This window comes from Sebastes umbrosus, chromosome 21 (genome assembly GCF_015220745.1).
Source record: "Sebastes umbrosus isolate fSebUmb1 chromosome 21, fSebUmb1.pri, whole genome shotgun sequence".
NCBI classification, from domain to species: Eukaryota; Metazoa; Chordata; class Actinopteri; order Perciformes; family Sebastidae; genus Sebastes; species Sebastes umbrosus.
In genome coordinates, this window is record NC_051289.1 from 10678936 (window position 1) to 10699503 (window position 20568).

General features: G+C 41.0%; 2 protein-coding genes across 5 annotated transcripts in view; one reads left to right on the forward strand and one right to left on the reverse strand.

Annotated features, from left to right (window-relative positions):
• On the forward strand, window positions 1–16540 carry plcd1a (phospholipase C, delta 1a). 2 transcript variants are annotated; one of them, XM_037756955.1, is made up of 15 exons: window positions 1–236; window positions 5222–5380; window positions 9962–10190; window positions 10317–10446; window positions 10554–10782; window positions 10864–11065; window positions 11598–11742; window positions 11833–11985; window positions 13488–13637; window positions 13724–13880; window positions 13968–14084; window positions 14176–14354; window positions 15085–15220; window positions 15318–15467; window positions 15719–16540. In XM_037756955.1, the coding sequence occupies exons 1-15, from the start codon at window positions 206–208 to the stop codon at window positions 15808–15810; spliced, it is 2259 nt and encodes a 752-aa protein (XP_037612883.1). In that variant the 5' UTR covers window positions 1–205; the 3' UTR covers window positions 15811–16540. The 2 variants fall into 2 exon arrangements, with proteins under 2 accessions (XP_037612883.1, XP_037612882.1); XM_037756954.1 differs by lacking the exon at window positions 1–236 and adding an exon at window positions 1805–2004.
• vill (villin-like) overlaps window positions 15989–20568 on the reverse strand; it is an 18004-nt gene continuing 13424 nt past the window's right edge. For 2 of the 3 annotated variants that reach the window (XM_037756952.1, XM_037756951.1), the window contains 4 exons: window positions 19137–19325; window positions 18801–18869; window positions 18292–18606; window positions 15989–17054 (listed from right to left, as the gene is read on the reverse strand). In XM_037756952.1, coding sequence (XP_037612880.1) covers window positions 16941–17054; window positions 18292–18606; window positions 18801–18869; window positions 19137–19325 — 687 coding nt within the window. In that variant the 3' untranslated portion in view covers window positions 15989–16940. The remainder of the gene's footprint in view (window positions 17055–18291; window positions 18607–18800; window positions 18870–19136; window positions 19326–20568) is intronic. The other variant, XM_037756953.1, reaches the window with a different exon arrangement.

Below are 20568 nucleotides of genomic sequence, written 5' to 3' on the forward strand. Positions count from 1 at the left end.
GTGGACTAGAAGAGCCTGATGGGCTGGCACTAACTGCGCATTGTGAGCTCAAAAGGGGACGCAGGTCAGATCTTTCTCTACATATACATATGACAGACACACAAGCTTCATGGTCGTGATAACTCCTGTAATATAGCCAACACTGCTCTGTAGGAGAAGAGGACTTTAGCCCGGCGCATGGTGGTTTATTTTGACTGGAATCAGAATGGAGTTAAATGGCACAGCTGGAAAACATGGTGAGTTGGTGACGCACAGATTTATAACACTGCTACTACTACTACTGCTACTACTACTACTACTTCTACTACTATTGTATCCAAGAGCTCACCTGTAGGAGTGTTTTCCATCTAGGGTGGAGTGGGGAATATTTAGTAGCCTATTATTAAGTTTATGTGGGAATTAAGAGTTGTTGTGACATTATTTTATAGGTCTGTATTAAAGAGTAGCTTGGAAGATTTTTAAAAGAAAAGAAAAATATGTGCATATAACTACAACTACATATTTTTTGTAGGCTATATTTGTGGTTTCGGTTCCTGAATGGGCATCAGATAAATACTTCCCAATATGTAGCCTACCGACTGGCTGCTGTTGACACAACACCATGTTGCTTGTGCAGCTGTCCTGATCCTTTACACAGCAAATTTCTAGTTGCCATGGCAAAATCACATATTAACACAGTAGGAGAATATCCTACCAAAGACATGCAGGTGTCATTTCTGCCCACAGCCAGAGTACTAGCAAATGAATTACATATATTTTAAAAGATCTAAGGCACAAGTAGAGTAGATGTAGGGCCTATATGCACCATGGGGTGACACTGTTTCACAGCTCACAATCAGAACCAGTTTATTTTGCCAAGTACATACATGCAAGGAATTTGACTCCTATTGGGGGAAGCTAGGGACAAGGACAACAAAGATGGACAAATAAAGGTGACGAATAGACAGGACTTTTATGTACACAAATAGTGAAAAAAAAATGATATATATACTTTTTTAAGCTCAAGCCATCAATAGTTCTGTCGTGATGGTTGCTGCTTTAAGACTTCGAAAACGTATACTGTATATGAGCATTTATTATTATTATTATTATTATTATTATTATTATTATTATTATTATTATTATCATTTATTAAATGAAAAAATCACATGCATTATTTGTGTAATTTATTTTGTTCTATATATGAACCAATGACCAATGAAATAATAGTCATAATAATTCTAGTAATAACCTCTTGAATAAATTACAATGAAAAAAGAAAAAAACAGTAATAATAATAATAATAACAATAATAATAATAATAATAATAATAACAATAATAATAATAATAATAATAATAATAATAATAATAATAATAATAAGTCAAGTGTTCTTTAAGTGTAAACAATACAAATAGTTCAAAGAAATTAGTCCAGTGAGGATTCAACAGCATTATTCGAGATTTTAGTCTAATACTAATTGTTTGGAAACAGATATTTATATGCAGCCAAGTCCATACCAAAAAGGAAAGACATGTGAACTAACATGCATTTAAAGTTATATATAGCCTGTGATGTCATTTTCTGGGAAATCATTCCTCCTCACTACTGCAAAAAACTAAGATTGACAGTGTTTTTCCAAAATCCCTGAATGGATCATTAGAGCCAATCAGTGTCTGAACTCAGTGACATTAAGCTGCATGCTTTAACACTATAATACCTGAATGTAAGGTATAAAGTCCTCTCCAGAGTGCACAGCTGGACCTGCACCGCTGCAGGGAATAACAGAGGAGCGCTAGATGAGTTTAGACCCGCCCCATGAGAGGGGAACTACTGCTTCTCCTCCACCACCACACCGAGCACACATTATTATACACCGACTACTGGATATCTCATGTTTTTACCGTTAGAAAAAGTTAGTCCACAATGTCTTGTTTGCATAAACGCAAGAAAAGGACGCAATCCGAGGAGCGAGCTTTCCAGGAGCAGGTGAAAAAGGTTGCACAGGAGAATGGGAAACGGTTAGGTAAGTCCACCCAAAGGTGCTAATGTGGCTGAGTTTGCGCACAGAATGACGCTCTGGTTGTTTTGCCAACGTGGGCAGGCGCGCACACATGCATAGGCTAATGTTTAGATAACCATCTTGTCAACATAAATCACTGATCATATCTTTAAGCTTGCAGGATAGTCTGTTTGTGTTGCTGGGAGTTAACACACAACACACTGTATGTCCAGTAAAAAGAGGCTTTATGGAGGCTTCCTCATTGCCTGGAGCTGTGGATTCTTTCTTTCTGCCATTATGGCAACGAAAGAGGAGGAGGGTATAGCTGAAAATGTCATGACATGCAACCTTTCTGTCTTTCAAAAAAAAGGGGTCAAACACAGGAAGGCGTTTTAACCTTAAAAAGAGCTGAGGGGAACTCCTCTGTGGTGTTTGTTCTTGTCATTTTGCTTCATTTAAAAGAATGTAACAGCAAAGGTTCATGATTTATTAGTCATTTTCAAAGAGAAGACAGCAGAGCAATACAATGCAAACTGTTTTAAAGCTCTACAAAAAATAGCACTCTTCTATGAATACATGATTTACTATAGTGACAACCTGTTACTCCATCTTGTTTGTTTTGCTCAACCTTTTCATTCATAAATGGGACTCTTGGAGCTTCTTTATCAGATCACAAACAAGCTTAAAAGCACCCTGACTCCCTCTCAGGTTGTGTGTGTGATGTGAACCTTTATCATTACTAAATCCCTCAGAGGCATTTCACCTTTTCTTGTTTGCTTATCTTCTTGCCCTAGCTTGCCTCACAGGGTGTAGGCAGCCATGCATCTGAAACTGATTACTCTGGAAAAAAAGCAAAACAAAAAGCAAAAGCCAAAGAAAAGTCATCTGATTCTCATAAACTCCCTTCAAATGCACAGCATGACTCATGGTAATGATACGGGAAGTATTTGTAGCTGCTTTTTCACAAGCTGGTGGGTGACTAAAAAAGCCTCTTCTTCACGGTTTAAGCAGATAACATGAAAAAGGAGACGACAAACAAGTAGAAGCTGCTGCGACACGCTGAGGAGAGTTAAACACCTGATGGAAAGCCTGACTCAGGCAGAGGCGGTGTTGAAGTCCTCCTCCCTAACCCCGCCTGCCTGCAGAGAGGCTCATAAACAGCCTCTGTGAGTCTGTGGTGCGATCCGGAGAGAGAAAAATGTCTGAAATTCGTTCCTGCCCACGACCTTGACACAATCCTCAAATGCCCTTTTACTGAGAGGACATTAATTCACATTTTTACACAACTGCTCTGTATTATATTTAATGAGCATTTAAAGCTGTGTGCAAAGTTCAGTCCCACCCAAACGCACTGACTAACACCAACATTGCCTCACATCTGTACAGATGGAAAACAAATAAACTAAACATTGTCCTGTGAGCTTCCGTACAGATGTTACACACCCTTCCAAGGAAGCCTTAGTCAGCAAGTTACCTCACCTCAATGATAAGCTGTTGAGACACTTGGACTGTAACACTCAGAGCTGAGTACAGAAGAACACGCAGGTAATGCTGGGACTGTGACAAGATTCACAATCATCTGACTATGCTCAGATTTCCATGGCAGACAACAATAAATGGATAGTACAAAATGGAAATTATGGAAAAATGTTCCACTAAGAAGCAAGAAATGTCAAAAAAATACAGTTCTGCTGACTATCCTTAGTGAAAACCAAGTGTAATAACCAAACTAAGGTTATAAAGGGACATGTAGTTTATCCTTCAAGGGCTATGCCACTGATGTTACCAATAAAGGTCCATTTACTCTAGGAGAAGTAGCCTAACAAAAAACAGCATAACAGTATAATCTCTTCTGTGGTTCCGGAGGAAGATTTCTTAAGTCTGAAAAAATAACCCTCATGATTTCATCAGGGTTACCTCAGCTTGGGCTTGGAGACTAAAAATGTCAACGTCTCCTCATACAACGGTTCGTATGATATCTTACGAATAGACTCTAGACGCGACCCTGGTCTTGCAGGGCTCTGACGGATTCAACCCTCGACTTGTGGGCTCTAGATGCGACCATGGTCTTGCAGGGCTGTGACAGACTCAACCCTCGACCTGCGGGCTCTAGTTGCGACCCTGGTCTTACAGGGCTCTGACGGACTCAACCCTTGACTTGCGGGCTCTAGACGCGACCCTGGTCTTACAGGGCTCTGACGGACTCAACCCTTGACTTGCGGGCTCTAGACGCGACCCTGGTCTTGCAGGGCTGTGACAGACTCAACCCTCGACTTGCGGGCTCTGGATGCGACCATGGTCTTGCAGGGCTGTGACAGACTCAACCCTCGACTTGCGGGCTCTAGACGCGACCCTGGTCTTGCAGGGCTCTAACGGACTCAACCCTCAGCTTGCGGGCTCTAGACGCAACCGTGGTCTTGCATGGCTTTGACGGACTCAATCCTCGACCGCACTGGGCTCTGGATGGACACAACCCTGGTCTTGTGGGGCTCTGACAGACTCAACCCTGAACTTGGGGGCTCTGGACAGACACAACCCTTGACCACATGGTGCTAGTATATGTAAGGGGAACATGAATGTGTATAGGGAACGTGAATGCAACCGTGTGTATGTCTAAGGGCTATGTGTATCAGCTATCTCTGGTGTATGAAAATAGTGTGACATACTGGCTGGGGATGTGCAGATGTGTATCGGGGACATGAAGGTAACATGGTTTGTCTAAGTGTTACGTGTATCAGTTATCTGGTGCACGAAAATAGTGTGACATACTTTGGAAATTGTTTACTGTTGAAATCTTTTTTGTTGTTGTCATGCTGGCCTGCTGATATAAGTGTGTACACATAGGTTTATTGCAAACATCCTGTTTCTGTTTCTGTTATTTTTGGAGGAGGGGAGGTATGCAATCTATTTTATTGAGTTGCTACTGAGCTTTTATTGTGAAGAGAAAGAGGAAATGTATAATGTGAGGCTACTGTGACTAGCACAGAGGAGTCTGGAGTTGGGAATGAGTAAAGGTGCCGGCATGTTCAAGACCTCCGTCTCATCGTGTCCTTATTCCACATAATAAATAAGTATAGACGCACATAAAAGACTGCTCGGTTACAGTAGCATTTTTGGAGCTTGACCCATAAAAATCAGGATATCTTGACCTCCGCTGCTACGACTTTGACTGTTTGAGGGAAGTCCATCTAACATTATTTGGCATCTAAATTGATACGATTTGTGTGTATGACCTCTGCAGGTTTGGAGGGAGATCCAGATCTACAGTTCCTGCTGGTCGGCGGTGACCTGCTCAAGATTCGCTCGACCTCCTGGAAGAAGAACCGCTTCTTCAAACTGCAGGAGGACTGCAAGACGCTGTGGCACGAGTCCAAAAAAACATTCAGGCGAAACCAGACTTGTGAGTGTCATCTTCTACACGGGTTACATGTGTGTTTGCATAACTTCTTTACACAATGCACAGAAATGGGAGTTCTATAAAATCGGAGTTCCGGTTTCTGTATGTTATTTCACTCGGGGTTAGTTCATCCCACTTCTCCTTTCAGATCTCAACAATAGCTTCTTGTAAACACGCCCCTCAAATCCCACTGGTACTCCAGAGTATGTGGTGGAATGGAAATAACTCACACAGATGCTGCAGTGTGGCCAAAGACAGACTGGAAAATACTAGTGTTTGTCCTCAGATTCTGGTTCAGTGATCCACTGTCAGGGTGTGAACGTACGTCTACGTCCTCTAGTATCTCTGATCTCCCTCCCATCCCGGCGGCGGCTGCTGCTACCAGACCTGATAACCTCTGCCCCTAAGCGTGAGTCTTGAACAAACAGTGAAAGACAGATACTCCCCATACAGACACAGTAGATACACACACTGAGGTGATATCGAGCGATGACTTCGTGTGAACGATCATGTGTCAAAGCTGTTTTCAAACTGGGACAGAGACGAGCTTTGAGTTCGCAGGCATTTCCTTGTTTACGGAAATAAGCGTGCGTGTTTTATTACTTTCCTGTGGGCTTTAGCAAACCACAATTATAGTACCAATCAGCTCTAAAGTGCTTCAGCATAAGGTGAGAGAGCGTGGGAGGACAGCACGTACTGCTTTACTGAAGCAGAAGTTGTTTCAATGCTACGGACACATTTCGACTTAGGGCCTGTAAATCATCCACACTCAGAGTGAGAGTAACTCTTCTCATCAGTCCCGATAGACTGTAAAGCTCCTGTTCTCTTTTTCCCACACTCTATGGCTCTATGTCATTCGCCTTGATAGCATTCTCACATACACACACACACACAAGTGCACATGCAGGTTGTACACACTGTCAGGGTCACACGAGGTGGATGTCAGAGGCTTTACATTGATTCTACTATAAATATGACATACAACATATCTCACATGTGAGACACTTCCTTCATATTACTGTCAGTCTGCTATTTGTCACATAGATAAAGGTGAGCAATTTGCAGACTTGTCAGACCAGACTTTGTCTAAACGATATTCATGAGCTTGTATTCAAACAAGTCTAATATATTTGGTAAGTAGGCGGTTATTATTTTGCATGACATTATCAGCTGTTAGTTTCTCACCTCAACCCCAAGCTGAATGTTAAGATTAAGGTCAGGCTTATACAATGGCTTATTATGGCCATTGTAGGTACAAAATAAATAATTACGGAGCCGGGGGATTGGGGTAATACTCAGAGTAAAAATTCACGATAAATCAATCACAAATTTACAAGAATAAAAGGGAATGTTTTGTGATTAAAAAGTCATAAATTTACAAGAAAAATTTACAAATTTACAAGAATAAAAGTGAATTGTTTTGTGATTATGAACTCGTAAATTTACAAGACAATATTCACAAATTTACGAGAAAAAAATAATATTCTTTAAGATTATAAAGTCGTACATTTATGAGATAAAAATTACAAATTTACAAGAAAAAACCTTGAATATTCTGTGATATTATAAAATCGTAAATATACGGAAAAAAAATAATATTCTTTGTGCTAATAAAGTCATACATTTACAAGGAAATATACCACAAATTGTGCGAGAAAACCCCCTGAATATTCTTTGAGATTATAAAGTCATAAATTTACAAGAAAACAACCTCAGAAAATGTGTGTTTTCTTTGTCAAGGAACTACATCGCATCACTCTGCTACGTTGCCGTATATTATGCCTGCAGTGGATGACCTAATCAAATTATGCTTCGCAGTCAGATTTAGATATAAGTAAATACTCGTGCTATTAGCCCAGAATTACCATGTTATTATAAGCATCCAGACTTTGAAGAGACATTACCGCGAATTGGGCCTATTCAGAAGAAAACAACATACCGATATGCTTTTTTTTCTCGTAAATTTACGACCTTAATCTTGTTTTTTTCAAACACCCTCTTCACTGCTTGCTGTCTTCCCTTTGAAGAAAAGAGTTTTATAAACAGCAGCATGAATTTTGCACTTGCACAATAATCTCATTGTATGAAATCTCATCTGGTATTCAAGCAATGCTGGCGTGACACGGATGACATGACTTGGACATTGTGGAGAGACGGGATTCTCTGAAAAGGATCCAAATTCACGACCCTAAACTCCTCTACAGTGGTCTGTTTTTCTGGGGATAATGTCCATGCGCTTATTAAACAAGCACTCCCGTTCTGGTGAGCGCCTCCAAGGTATTTTGTTCATCCAGCAGTCAGCTGAACTTACACCACCCAGCCTTGGGTGTGTTTCTCCACGCCGCCCCCTCACTGTTGTGTTTTTCTCTCCAAGTAGTCTGACCTTTAGATCCATCCTGCCCCTAGATAGTCTCTGATTCTCAATGGAACAATGGTTGCTCTTCATTAGACTCTCGGCGGGATGTAAAGGGTGGAAACACTGTGATTGTAGCCTAGCTTCAACATATGGCCTCTTGGCTAAGCCTCTGGTGTGTGGTGTTTTGTTACAAGGGCGGTTGTTGCCATTTAGCGTGATTACATCATGCGTGGCAGTGCATGCTCTTCCGTACATTAAGCTGCTCAACAACAGACCCCAAACATATGGGTGGAAACAGGCTGTGTGCGCAGACACCTTCAGCATATGTGGTCTTTGTGTGGGTGTTTGATACAACATATTTTTAGACATAGTGTTTTATGTGTTGCCCATGTATGCCAGGGTGAGGCGAGCAGATCAAGGAAGGCCAGATTGCATCAAACGGTTGTTAAGTGCAGTTATCAAATCTCCGTGGAATGTGTTTTGGTTGCCAAAGAATCCGAATGTTCAGCAGACAACAACAAAATGTCCGAGAAACCGTCTCTAAAAGCGTCTCAGAGGGCTCTTAATCTAAAACTGTTGCAGTTTTTGGTAAACAAGATTCAAGGCTCAACCTGCTGCTGTTATGTAACATGTTTGGTAGCTGTGTGTCGGATATTTTAGTAAGAAAGAACTCTGTTCTGTACAACTTCACAAGTTATCAATCGTTTCTGCATGAGATGAGAGAGCATTTTTGCATTGATCTTCTAAGTTGTTCCAGACTTTATTAAGTCTTTCTACTATTAAAGCTGCACTGATCAGTGTTTCTATAGTGGATCAAATGACTACATGTCATGTGAAAGGGGTCGCTATTTGTGACCATGGACTGTACATAAGAGGTGGACGTAGTCACCGTGACCTCACCCATTGGTTGTGTACTGCTGTTTTCAAGCTTCTAGTTTGGCATTTCGGCCGTCACCATCTTGTTTTTTGTAACCAGTAGTGACAATAATAATAAAATGCTCAAAAGACATTTATAGGCAACCAAAAATGTTACAATCAACATTTTTATAAACTGAAAACACACTGTGAAAGGGTTAAAGTTGTAAGACAAAAATGTGGATAATTACCAGACCGGACAACGCCGTGGTAGCGACCTGTCAATCATGCCGTAAAGCATACCCTGCTTTCTACTGAGCGTTTTATCATTTTTCAGCTCATTGTTTCATCAAAGAGAAAGAAGTAGCGGTGCATTTAGAAGCTAAAGACCCAGATATTTGAGACTAAAACAGAGCTAGAAGGAGAGTGAATATTAGTCTTAGGGGGCTAATAAAAACACAAATCCACCAACCCAAATGAATGCTAATGTTGCTGCGTGTCGGCCGGATGTGTAAACATGCAACCGTTGTGCCTTGAGAATGAAGGCCACAGAAGCGAGCTGCCACACAGAAACAAAAGCCTTCCTGTAGATAAGATGTTAAAGCACACAGTATTGTTGTGCCCATCAGGACAAAAAGTCTGCTGCCATAAGATAATGACTAATCCAAAGGAGGATTATGAAGTTGTGCGTCAAAGGTGACTGCCAGCTAGTGCATGTCCAATTATCACACTCCAAACTAGGACGACTGTATATGGTTCTAATGAAGCTATTAGCAATTTACTCCACTTTTTAACTTGCAAAAACAATTTTTAATGTTTTTTTTTTGCATTAAGCTACAAGTGTGCAACTCTTCTCTTCTGATTAACGGCTAAATTACAGGAAAATTACATAATCGTCTGGACGTTTTGGTCTGTTCTACGCTTCGCGTCGGGGTGTCACATGACCCTGTCGGGGTTTATTTCCCAACAATGACCGGTTAGCTGTATATTATCCCGCTTATTACACAGCTACTTACTTAAGAAATAATAATAATTTGACACAAAAATGGTCCTCAGACGTCCGACATCTGAACTGCTCCTAATAGTGTAAATATAATAATTTAATATTATATATATATTTAGAATGTAATCAAGTGTAATTTTGAAATGATATTACATTTTGTGGAAAGAAAAAGGAGAACTTGATTTGATTTTTTTTGTAATCCAGACTGGGAGTTTCCACCATAACTTATTATTACTTTCATTATTACAGAGAGAGACTTGTCTCCAAATCCTGAGGGGCTATTTCATGTCAAATTCAATTTACAGCATGTCGAAGTTTTGTTATGACTTACATAACAATTTCAAACGATCCCCTTCCTCTCTCCAAACAGTCTCCATCGATGACATTGACTCAGTGCGTAAGGGCCGTCAGTCTGAGGGGCTCAACAAACACACCGAGCCCAGTGCTGAAGAGCTGTGCTTCTCCATCATCTTCAAGGGCCGCAAGAAAAACCTCGACCTGATGGCGGCCAACGGGCAGGAGACGAAACAGTGGGTCAACGGCCTGGACAAGCTCATCCACAACATGCGCAACCTCAGCCGCCAGCAGAAGAGTGAGCAGTATCCTTGACAAAGTCTTTTAGTGGGGAATGTGTTTGCATGCACGCTTCTCTTGAGAGGAGACAAGTGCTTTCTGCAGATTTGTTCTTAATTGGTTCAAATATAATCCTTACATCTAAATACCAGTTGGATCATCAACTGCATGCGGAAAGCAGACAAGAACGAGGACAATAAGATGACCCTGAAGGAGCTGAAGCACTTCCTGAGACAGATCAACGTCGAAGTGGACGACGCTTATGCAGTGGACATCTTCAATGTGAGTCTCAATGAGCCATTGTGTGCTGCAGATCAATATATCATCCTTAAAAACAAACTGAAAAGCTAGTATATCTGGTTGATTGGTTGTCTTATCATGTTGCATAGAAATGTGACAAGTCCAATTCAGGCTCCCTGGAGGGCCCAGAGATCGAGCACTTCTACGACCTGCTGACGCACCGCGAGGAGGTAGATGTGATTTATGAGGAGTGCGCTCAAACGGACGGTCAGATGAGCGCCAGAGACCTGCTGAACTTCCTGTTGAATCAGCAGAGGGAGCAGGCGACCATGGAGGACGCTCTCAAGCTGATTGAAAAATACGAGGTGGATGGGACAGGTAAGGTTAAGTCTTTAAGGAGGACACCACGGTCACATTCCAGATATCGCGTCATATTCATCATGTCTGTCTGTCCTCCAGCGAAGCAGAAGAAGCACTTGACCAAAGACGGCTTCCTGATGTACCTGCACCAGGAGGAGTGCTCCATCCTCAACCCGGCCCACAAACAGGTGTATCAGGACATGCACCAGCCCCTCAACCATTACTACATCTCCTCCTCACACAACACATACCTGATGGAAGATCAACTCAAAGGACCCAGCAGCACAGAAGCCTACATCAAGTAACTACCATTAACAAACATAATGTACGTAACGTTAACTGAAGGGCAACTGGAGCATGGATTTTGTTGGTCCCAGGAACTAAATTTGGGAACTAAGTCAGGAACTAAAAGTACTTTTGTACATTCTTGTTTGCCTTTCCATTTTATCTAAACAACTGGAGATTTAGGCATATTAGGCTAATGTCTAATCCTACACACTGCACCTTTAAAAAAAAAAAAATTAAAGCCCAAGTCCTTATAATTATAAAAGCGACAACCAGTGTGATGAATGATCATGATGAGACCAAAATGATGCAGACAAGTTGTAGCGGTCTTCAGGCTTGTATTCATCCACCCCAATAGTTCCAGGGCCTTCAAAAAGTACCACCTCAGGTGCAGGAACTTCTTAGGGGACAGGAACTATGACCCAGGAACCAAAACTGACACTAGTTGCTGAAATGCACATAATCTTTCTGGAAACATTTCTGCAATATATAAAAAGGGCAGGAGTGAAGTGATCCAAGGTTTTCATGGAGGTTTTCTTTCCCTTCAGAGCACTGATGAAGAGCTGTCGCTGTGTGGAGCTGGACTGTTGGGACGGGGCTAACGGCGAGCCCGTCATTTACCACGGCTACACGCTCACATCCAAAGTGCTCTTCAGAGACGTCATCAAAGTCATCAACGATTACGCCTTCAAAGTATGTGACGTATCAATGATTGCATTTCATTTCCATTCTTGTTCTTCTCACTTTACCTTCCCTGAATGATTGTTTCCTTTGTTTCTCCAGACGTCTGACTACCCAGTGATCCTGTCCCTGGAGAACCACTGCACCGTGGAACAGCAGAAGCTCATGGCTCATTATTTGATCTCCATCCTGGGTGATGCTTTGGTCACAAAGCCTCTGGGCAACACCATGCCCACCAACTTCCCCTCACCTGAGGTGCGTCAATCTCAGCTCACTGATTCCTATTATGTAACATTCACTGTCTCTTTAAAGCCTCAGAGCTCCTAAATAAACACCGCACCTAAAAACCCCACCTCTTTAAGTTAATGAACCACTTCACTTTCCTGTTTACTTTAACATGACCATTAGATTTGTCTCGGAAAGGAAACTGATGAGATTAAAGTAAAACCCATCCTCATTATGTGAGCACCAAATTAAACCTCTAGCACATAATCAAAACAGCATCCATCTCGAGCCTCTGCTCCTCCTCTATGTGTTGATAATGTGGGTACACAAGATCTTTAGTTTTGCATTTTATCATCTCGCCTGAGTGAGCGCTTAGTGAGAAGTTGTTTATTAACTAATAAGTTGTCAAGATCTGACTGTGTGAGAGAACAACTTGTTTGATAAGAGGTGCTGTTATATCTGACAGGAGATCATGTGCTTGTGCGTGTGTGTGTCTGTCTGTCCGCAGCTAATCTCGTATGCTACTGGCCCCATCAGCCTAATATTTTTTGTGCTCATTTATAACTTTATGCTCTAGGTCCTCTCGTGGTTGCGGTGGTTTTATTGACTGTTTTATACCACTTCTTAAGTGATCAACAACTGCTTCAGTAGCAAAAATGTACGACAATAGGCCAAATACGAGCCTTAAACCTCTTCCCAACTTACAGCGACCGAGCGAACTCTGAGAATGGAGCGCGAAAGATTTTCCAGATGTACTACGAGCGATGTCACTCTCTATTGCGCAGAGAGAGTAATATTGATTTATGTCAGTTACCGTCAGCGTCGATTGCGACCAACGATAAAAGGTTGGAGGTGTGCGAAACTTTGCAACAATAGAGCCAGGGCGAGTTTTTTATTAAACAAGCGACACGTCGCTCAGCCTGCTCGCTGACACACGGAGCAGGTTAGGACATCTTCATTGGGAATAACTGAAACAATCTGATGTTCGCTCGTTCGCATCGCGTACAGTTAGAAAGAGGTGTTACCTGTCCAGGTGTTTGTCGTGGCTCAAAAACTGACATCCATTGAAAAGTTTGGTCTCATTTTGAACCAGAGCATCTGCAGGTTTATTCCATATCCAATATGTTTTGATCCACTAAAGTCAGGCATGATACGAGATGAATAAATCCCCCGTTTTAGTTATCTTCGCCGCCATCTTGACTATAAGGGAGTCGAGAGAGACAATTGAGTAAGATTAAGCTCTGAGTGGAGAGGGAGATCTAGTGGTGAGGTTGCAGATCGCAACCAACTTAAAATTTCCCAAGCCCTGTTCAAATGTAGCACCCATGGGATGAATGTCTGTGGCATAGTCAGCCTTGAAGGAAATTATAATTAGGCATCACACAACATTTCCCTCTCTGCCATTGGCTACTGAGAGGACGGCAGTCACCAATAACACACCTCTTTTCCATTGAAAGATAAGAATACGCTTCCCTTCATTATTATAAAAAAATTGCGACACAAAAAAACACACTTTGTTTGTTTCTGTTCAGGAGCTGAAGGGCAAGTTCCTCGTCAAGGGGAAGCGATTGAACAAACTGGATGCTGCCTTCAGCAATGACAATACCATCGAGGAAGACACCGTGTCCGAGGAGGACGAGGCTGCAGATAACAAGGAGAACGGCGGAAAAACCAAATCAAAGGTGTGTCAAGTGTCATTTCTAACACAGTTCAAAAATACATGCATTTTGTTCAACAAAACTGAGCTGCTATCCCGTCTCCTGTTTAGAAATCAAAAATCAAACTTGCCAAAGCGCTCTCAGACATCGTCCTCTACTGCAAGAGTGTTCATTTTAGTGGCTTCGAACACGCCAAGGAAAACCAGGCCTTCTACGAGATGTCGTCCTTCAAGGAGAGTAAAGCGTTCAACCTGGCCGACACTTCAGGTAAACATCACAATATCACTAACTGACAGTTGATTATGATTTCTCATGAGCAGAGTATGAAAACTATGTTTCAATGTGTTCTCGTAGGGACCGCCTATACCCATCACAACATGGACAAACTCAGTAGGATCTACCCCGCGGGCTCCAGGACCGACTCCTCCAACTATAACCCAGTGCCCATGTGGAACGTTGGCTGCCAGATAGGTACGCTCCCATTACTACATGCTGAAATCCAGCCATTATTGTTATATTAGGAGAAATGGTTTCACACCCTTCTGTCTGGTTTGTATTTTAGTGGCGCTGAACTTCCAGACTCCCGCCAAGGAGATGCACCTAAACCAGGGTCGGTTTCTGCCAAACGGTCTTTGCGGCTACGTCCTGAAACCCGAATTTCAGAGAGTCCTGTCCTCCCAGTTTGATCCCAGCACGCTTTCCAATGGGCCCTGGCTACAGAGGAAGACCTTTAGTGTGATGGTGAGTTATCCGCCATGTTCTAATAGTTTTTAATTTTCAATTGATTTTTAATTTAGTTTTCACTTTGATTTCATTTTGGTTTAGTTTCAGTTAGTTTTCACAGTATGTTTGATAGTTTTATTTCAATTTCAGTTTTACAGAAAGGTTTAGGTCTTATATATTCAGTTTTTGTTTTTATATATTTAGTTTTTGTTTTACAGAAAGGCTTAGTTTTAGTTTGTGTAGGAATGGCCATAATGTTAAATGTTTTATATTAGTGTCCGATATGAAGCAATTGCAGCATAGCGACATCTCCTGGAAGGTCAAGTCCGTTCAATTTCAGTGGTTCAATGTCAAGAGAGTTGATGAAAATCCATTCTTTTTTTCCGGTAGTGATATATTACTGTCAAAAAACTAAAGCTGAAATGAATTTACATCCATTTTTATTTTATTCTTATATTGTTATTTAACCAGGCAATATCGTTTAAAATGTTTTTTATTATTTAGTTTCAATTTACGACAATATTTTTCACTGCTTATTTTCGTTTTAGTTTACTATAATAACCCTGGTTATTTGCAGTTAAACCTGAAAGATAGTAAAAGTTAAAGATGCGCTGTGGAGTGGAGTCAAGGTTTTGAATTTGTATTTTAAATATCTGCTATTTACTAATAACTTTTCATGCCGTAAACATGATTTTTTTTTTTTTTTTTATATAGTTACATATTTGTGTTTCATATCCCAATACAAAAGGTGATCTCAGCTCAGCAGTTACCTAAACTCAACAAGGACAAACAGAAGTCCATCGTTGACCCTCTGGTGAGAGTGGAGATCTACGGCGTCCCAGCAGACAACGCCAGCAAGGAGACACACTACATCGATAACAATGGTGAGCACATAAACACACACAGATATGGGCACAGATTGTTCCATTCATTCATTTTCAGTTCTCCACAGAGCAAAGTAACATTAATCCCTCCCTGCAGGGTTCAACCCGATGTGGAACGAGACCTTCACGTTTGACATCCAAGTCCCAGAGCTGGCCATGCTGCGGTTTGTGGCGGAGGACTATGACTCAACATCCCAGAATGATCTCATTGGGCAGTACTGTCTACCGCTCACCAGCGTACAGAACGGTAAGAGAGCCCAACTCAAACAACGTGAAGCACTGAACTGGAGAAAGCAGAAAGAAAGGAGCCCAGATGTTAGAGAGATATTGAACGGAGAGGGAGATCTAGGAGTTTACAGGCTCAAGTTAACACCAAAACTGCAAAGACTAACAAAACAAGAGTTGCTGACAGCTTTATGTGATATGACTTATGTGTTCCACATATGACGAGATTTTGACTTGTCTGACCAAGCTAAAAACTCACTTCCTGTTTTCCAGGGTATCGCCACATCCCGCTGCTCACCAAGCGAGGTGACGTCATCTGCTCTGCAGGACTGTTTGTGCATCTCATGCTCATAGACGCCGAGTAGGCTCGCTTGGTTTGGAAAAACCTTCAAGGAAATTCTAAAAGAATTTGTCCAGTTTTAAAGCTAAATATAATTTAACTCTGATCAAATATGTTTGTCTTCTTGCCAAGGTGCCGACTCATCGATGTCTGCGTAACACTTTTTCCTGTCATTGTATAATTGTAGCTTTTTTTAAAAAAAGTATGGTTGAGAGTAACAAAGAAAGAGTGAATGAAAACTGTGAATGAAAGAGCAAAGTATTTAAAGAAACTGTGTTTGCCGTATCGGGGCGAAGTACAATAATTGGAGGAGTAAAGTGTGGATTCCAGTTTAAGATATTTCTGAATAGTATTTTAACTTTGTTTTTATAGATTTCTTGAGGCTTTATATTTCCCTTCAGAATCATACAAATCATGTAAACACAACAAGCACTCAACTGTTTAAAAGACTCCTCTCATTTTAGTTCTATAATGATGTTGGTCTCTGTTTGTGCCCATTGAGAGAGCCACTGTGTTGAGGTGTCCATTCATTTTGATGAATGCTCCACAATGTTTTTCAGTGTTTTTATTTTTTAACAAACTTCCTTTTGACAATAATATGATGAGCAAGATCAAGAAATTAACTGTATCATACACGAATATGCTCTTAACACATTGAACCTTAATTCACCTTATCAAGTATTTCATGTCAAACAAATCTTTTTAATTTATCTGCATTTGCACTAGCTCTCAAATAAAACCAGCAGAGTCTCTGATTGAAGTGTTTTGTGTGTTTTATTCATAATATAAGTGATTCAGCCGATGACGATGACATCCTGAGAAAACTCGATCATGGTACGATCAGCAAAACATTGAAAAATATAGATAAATATAAAGCATAACAATTGAAAATAATCTTAACTTAAGTGTTAAATCATGTCCTTGATTTTGGTTTTTTATCACAATCATGTAAATAAGCTAATTCTAGTCAACATTTTTAATCACTTAAACTTGGTTGATGTATAAAAAAAACAATATTCAGGTGAAATGATCGAGCCCTCTACCCATCCTGTCAGTCAGCCGGCAGCTAAAATGCTGCTCTAGCTTGTTTTACAAACAGGTTTCTCAGCGTTACAGTGAGACAGGTTTGTGAATCCAACAGTGAATTGTTTTCTTTTAGAAAAGTCCTGCTTTTTTCTTCAAGTCACTCTGCCTCCACTTCGGCAGGCGCTTGAAGTCTGGGCGAGTCGTTCCGAGCAGGTTCTCAAAATCCACATCAGACAGGTAGTCCTGAGATCAGAGGATAGAAAGCAGTTAGGCTGACCTCTACTGAACACACTGTGTTATTACATCAGGATAATTATAACTGAATCACATCATCTTCACAGCCAGGGAAGGATTGTGAGACAACGGGGCCTTTGGCACAGACTTGTAAAAGGTTCCTCCTTACATACTGTTGGGACGGGATGGGGACAGACTGAAGGAGACCGTTCCAAATCACACACTTTTTCTTTTTATTTTTAGTACGTACTGCAGCTGCCCTTACAAAGTATGTACTGTTGCATGCAGTACGCATACAATTGGGACATACTACTTCGTCGTAACATTGCTCCTTGAACTTTGACCCTCTTGTTCATATATCTGCTGTGCAAAGGATTCTGGGTCAGAATAACCAGAAAAGCATGCTGGCTTGCATACTGCAAAATGCGACCAGATGTAGTAGGACATCCTGGTATTTTTGGCATACTGCATTTAACGCATTATGTATTGGGACATACTAAATCTTTTTCTGGCATACTAAATAGTATGGTAGTATGGGTATTGGAATGCACAGAGTGTCTCTTTGTGGTCGATTTGTGTCTCTTTGAAGTTGTTTGCGCCTCTGTCTCTGTAGTTATTTTGTGTCTCTTTGTAGTTATGCTGTGTCTTTTTGTACTTATTCTGTGTCTGTCTGTAGTTGTGTCTCTTTGTGGTTGTTTTGTGTTTCTTTGAAGTAGTTTTGTGTTTCCTTGTAGTCATTTTGTGTCACTTTGTAGTCATTTTATGTTTCCTTGAGGTTATTTTGTGTCTCTGTGTAGTTATTTTGTGTCTCTTTGAAGTTATTTTGTGTCTCTTTGTAGTTATTTTGTGTCTCTTTGTAGTTATTTTGTGTTTCCTTGTAGTAATTTTGCATCTATCTGAAAACAAGCTAAGTAAACAGCTTTACTAACGGTGTTTGTACTTCATTGCATTTCAGTGAAATGTTACCATAGCCTTTGCAGCAGTAATACGGAATAAAGGAAAAAATGCAACAGATAAAAATATCGGATTGAATTTGGCAGAATCTCAATATTAAAAGAGTCTAATCAGGATCAGTAGCAAAACACACGATCAGGATATCTCTACTTTTAACTGAGCTGTGACTTTCCAACAAGAAAGGCATGTTCACTAAGCCATCCATGCATGTTTGCAGCATTCACACAACTAATAACACCCAGCACATAATGACTCCCGTGTTTTTGCAACAGCTCCGTAATCGTGCACCCACCTCTCTCAGGTTGGGGTCCACTCCCTGCGGCAGCTCGCTGGGAGACTTGTTGATGAGGAGTTCTGGGTCCACATACGTCCCAGAGCCTCCAGCAGAGGGGGAGGATGGAGTGAAGCTAGAGGACGGGGACAGGTTCATGGACGCAGAGGACTGGGCCCTTTGGGTGGACGGGCTGGTGGGAGTGGAGGGTCTGGGGGACAGATCGCCTCCGTGGAACCTATAGACTGGAGGGGAGCTCGTGGGGCCTCCTGGAGCCCCGTAACCACCTCCACTAACCCCACCAGGACTCCTATTGAGATTAGCGTTGCTCATATCCTGCAGACGTACGACACGGGTCAGTGAAATCATATTTTTGGTGGATTTTTACATGAAATCTGGGCGAAAACATCAAAATTGTAAACACTCACAGATTAGTAACAGTGATATTTAACACATTAGTCGTCATTACATTTGTGATATTAGTGCATTTAGTCAATTAATGAAAGGATTAGTGTTAATCAATCACTTACAACAGTGATCTGTGAGAGAGATGCTGGATCACTCAGCTTTTTTTTCATCTCCTCATAGGAGTTGCCTCCCTGTTGGGAAGATCAAGTGAGGCAGGATTGAACATTCGTAAAGCATGCGTCTTCATCTTCAAACAATCCATAAAAATCATCCACATGTGACTGAATGTTCTTTTTCTAATCTCTGAAATGATTCGTTCACATGTTTGTGTCTACTTCAATCTGCGTTGATGTCATGGAAATGTCACGGAACACTATGAATAGTGATTTTGTAAATTGTTTAATCATGCTGCAATATTGTATCAAACACATTCTCAAGAGAGCCTGTAATAAACTCACGCTCCACTTATGAGGATCCCATGCGTTGAACCAGCCGGTGAAGGTGGGCGGTTCGTATCCCTGTTTGACGAAGATGATGGGTGTGTCGGGGTCGCGACCCGCGGGGTGAGTCCTCAGGTATTCCTGCGAGCTGTTCCACGCCTCCTTGGTCTCATACTGGTTGGCTGAGTTTCCAACCCACAAGAATATCTGAGGTGATTTAGAGAAAGAAGAAAAAGAGAGATATAAATCCCTTCTAAAGCACTGTGAACTACGTGTATTTAATCAAGTACTGTACTTAAAGAAGTATTTTATTGCTGGGAAGATGGTCTTTTCATTAAACTAGGCCGTCTAAGCAGTAGAAAGGCGCAAATGTTTTTGAAATTGGTGTTACGTGACCAGAGAAAACAGAGAAAAAGGGCTGTGGTATTCCCTTTTGCGCACAAGGTAGAAAACCTACAACGACCAGAATGCACTGGGCTCCTTGCAGCCACTGAGAAGATGTATTTTTTTAATGCAACATTATTTATATCACACAGAAAATTTCTGTCTAAACCAATTCACACATTTTGATATAGGAATGGAGAGGAGCCATGAGGAGCCGTGGGGGCGGCTATCCAAAAAATGTGGAGGTACAATATGTAGTTCGAACAAACATATCAATGAACTCAGGTAGGGAGGGCTGATGGTGGCATCATCAATGTGTGCTAAAATGTCACAGAATGATGCATGTTTGGGGGATAATATGGTGTAAATATAGTACATGCAGAATTTTCACATAAATCTTAGACTAAACTATGTTATACTGAGTTACATGGAGCTGTATATGCAAAAACAAACAGACAACATACAGATTTACAGCATCTATCAATCAACACTCATGAACCTATTTTCATCTGTCTATCAACTGTACACATTTATCTTATATTAGACTACATGTGCTATCTAATAAAATATTACAAAAGGAATACATAAACTTATGAAGACTGAAATGTATATTTCACTCAATCTACCAGCAAGCATTTGCTACATATAGTACTAAAGTTTTCCAGCTGGGCATGTGTCAAATACAGATGAAATCCTCTTGATGGGGATTAACTGAGACAGCAATTTACATACTGGCAACTTTGGAAAACTATTTCCACTCTAACAATAAGGAATATTTCAAACACTTCTGTAATACACTCAACAAACACTTTCCCAGAAGGCAACAGGTCACAATGGGCTATAAAACTGATCTCTAATGCTATGAAATGGAAAATGCAAAATAAATAGAATCATAAAAAATGTGTGCATTAGCAGGAGGAGTGTTGATTGGCACACCTGGCTGATGGAGTGCGTTAACTTGTTGGATGTGTTTCCACTCACATGATTCACATAACTCACCCTACAACACACCCTACATTGCTCCCACCTCCCTTTCATTGCACTCGCCATAATGTGAATGACTCGC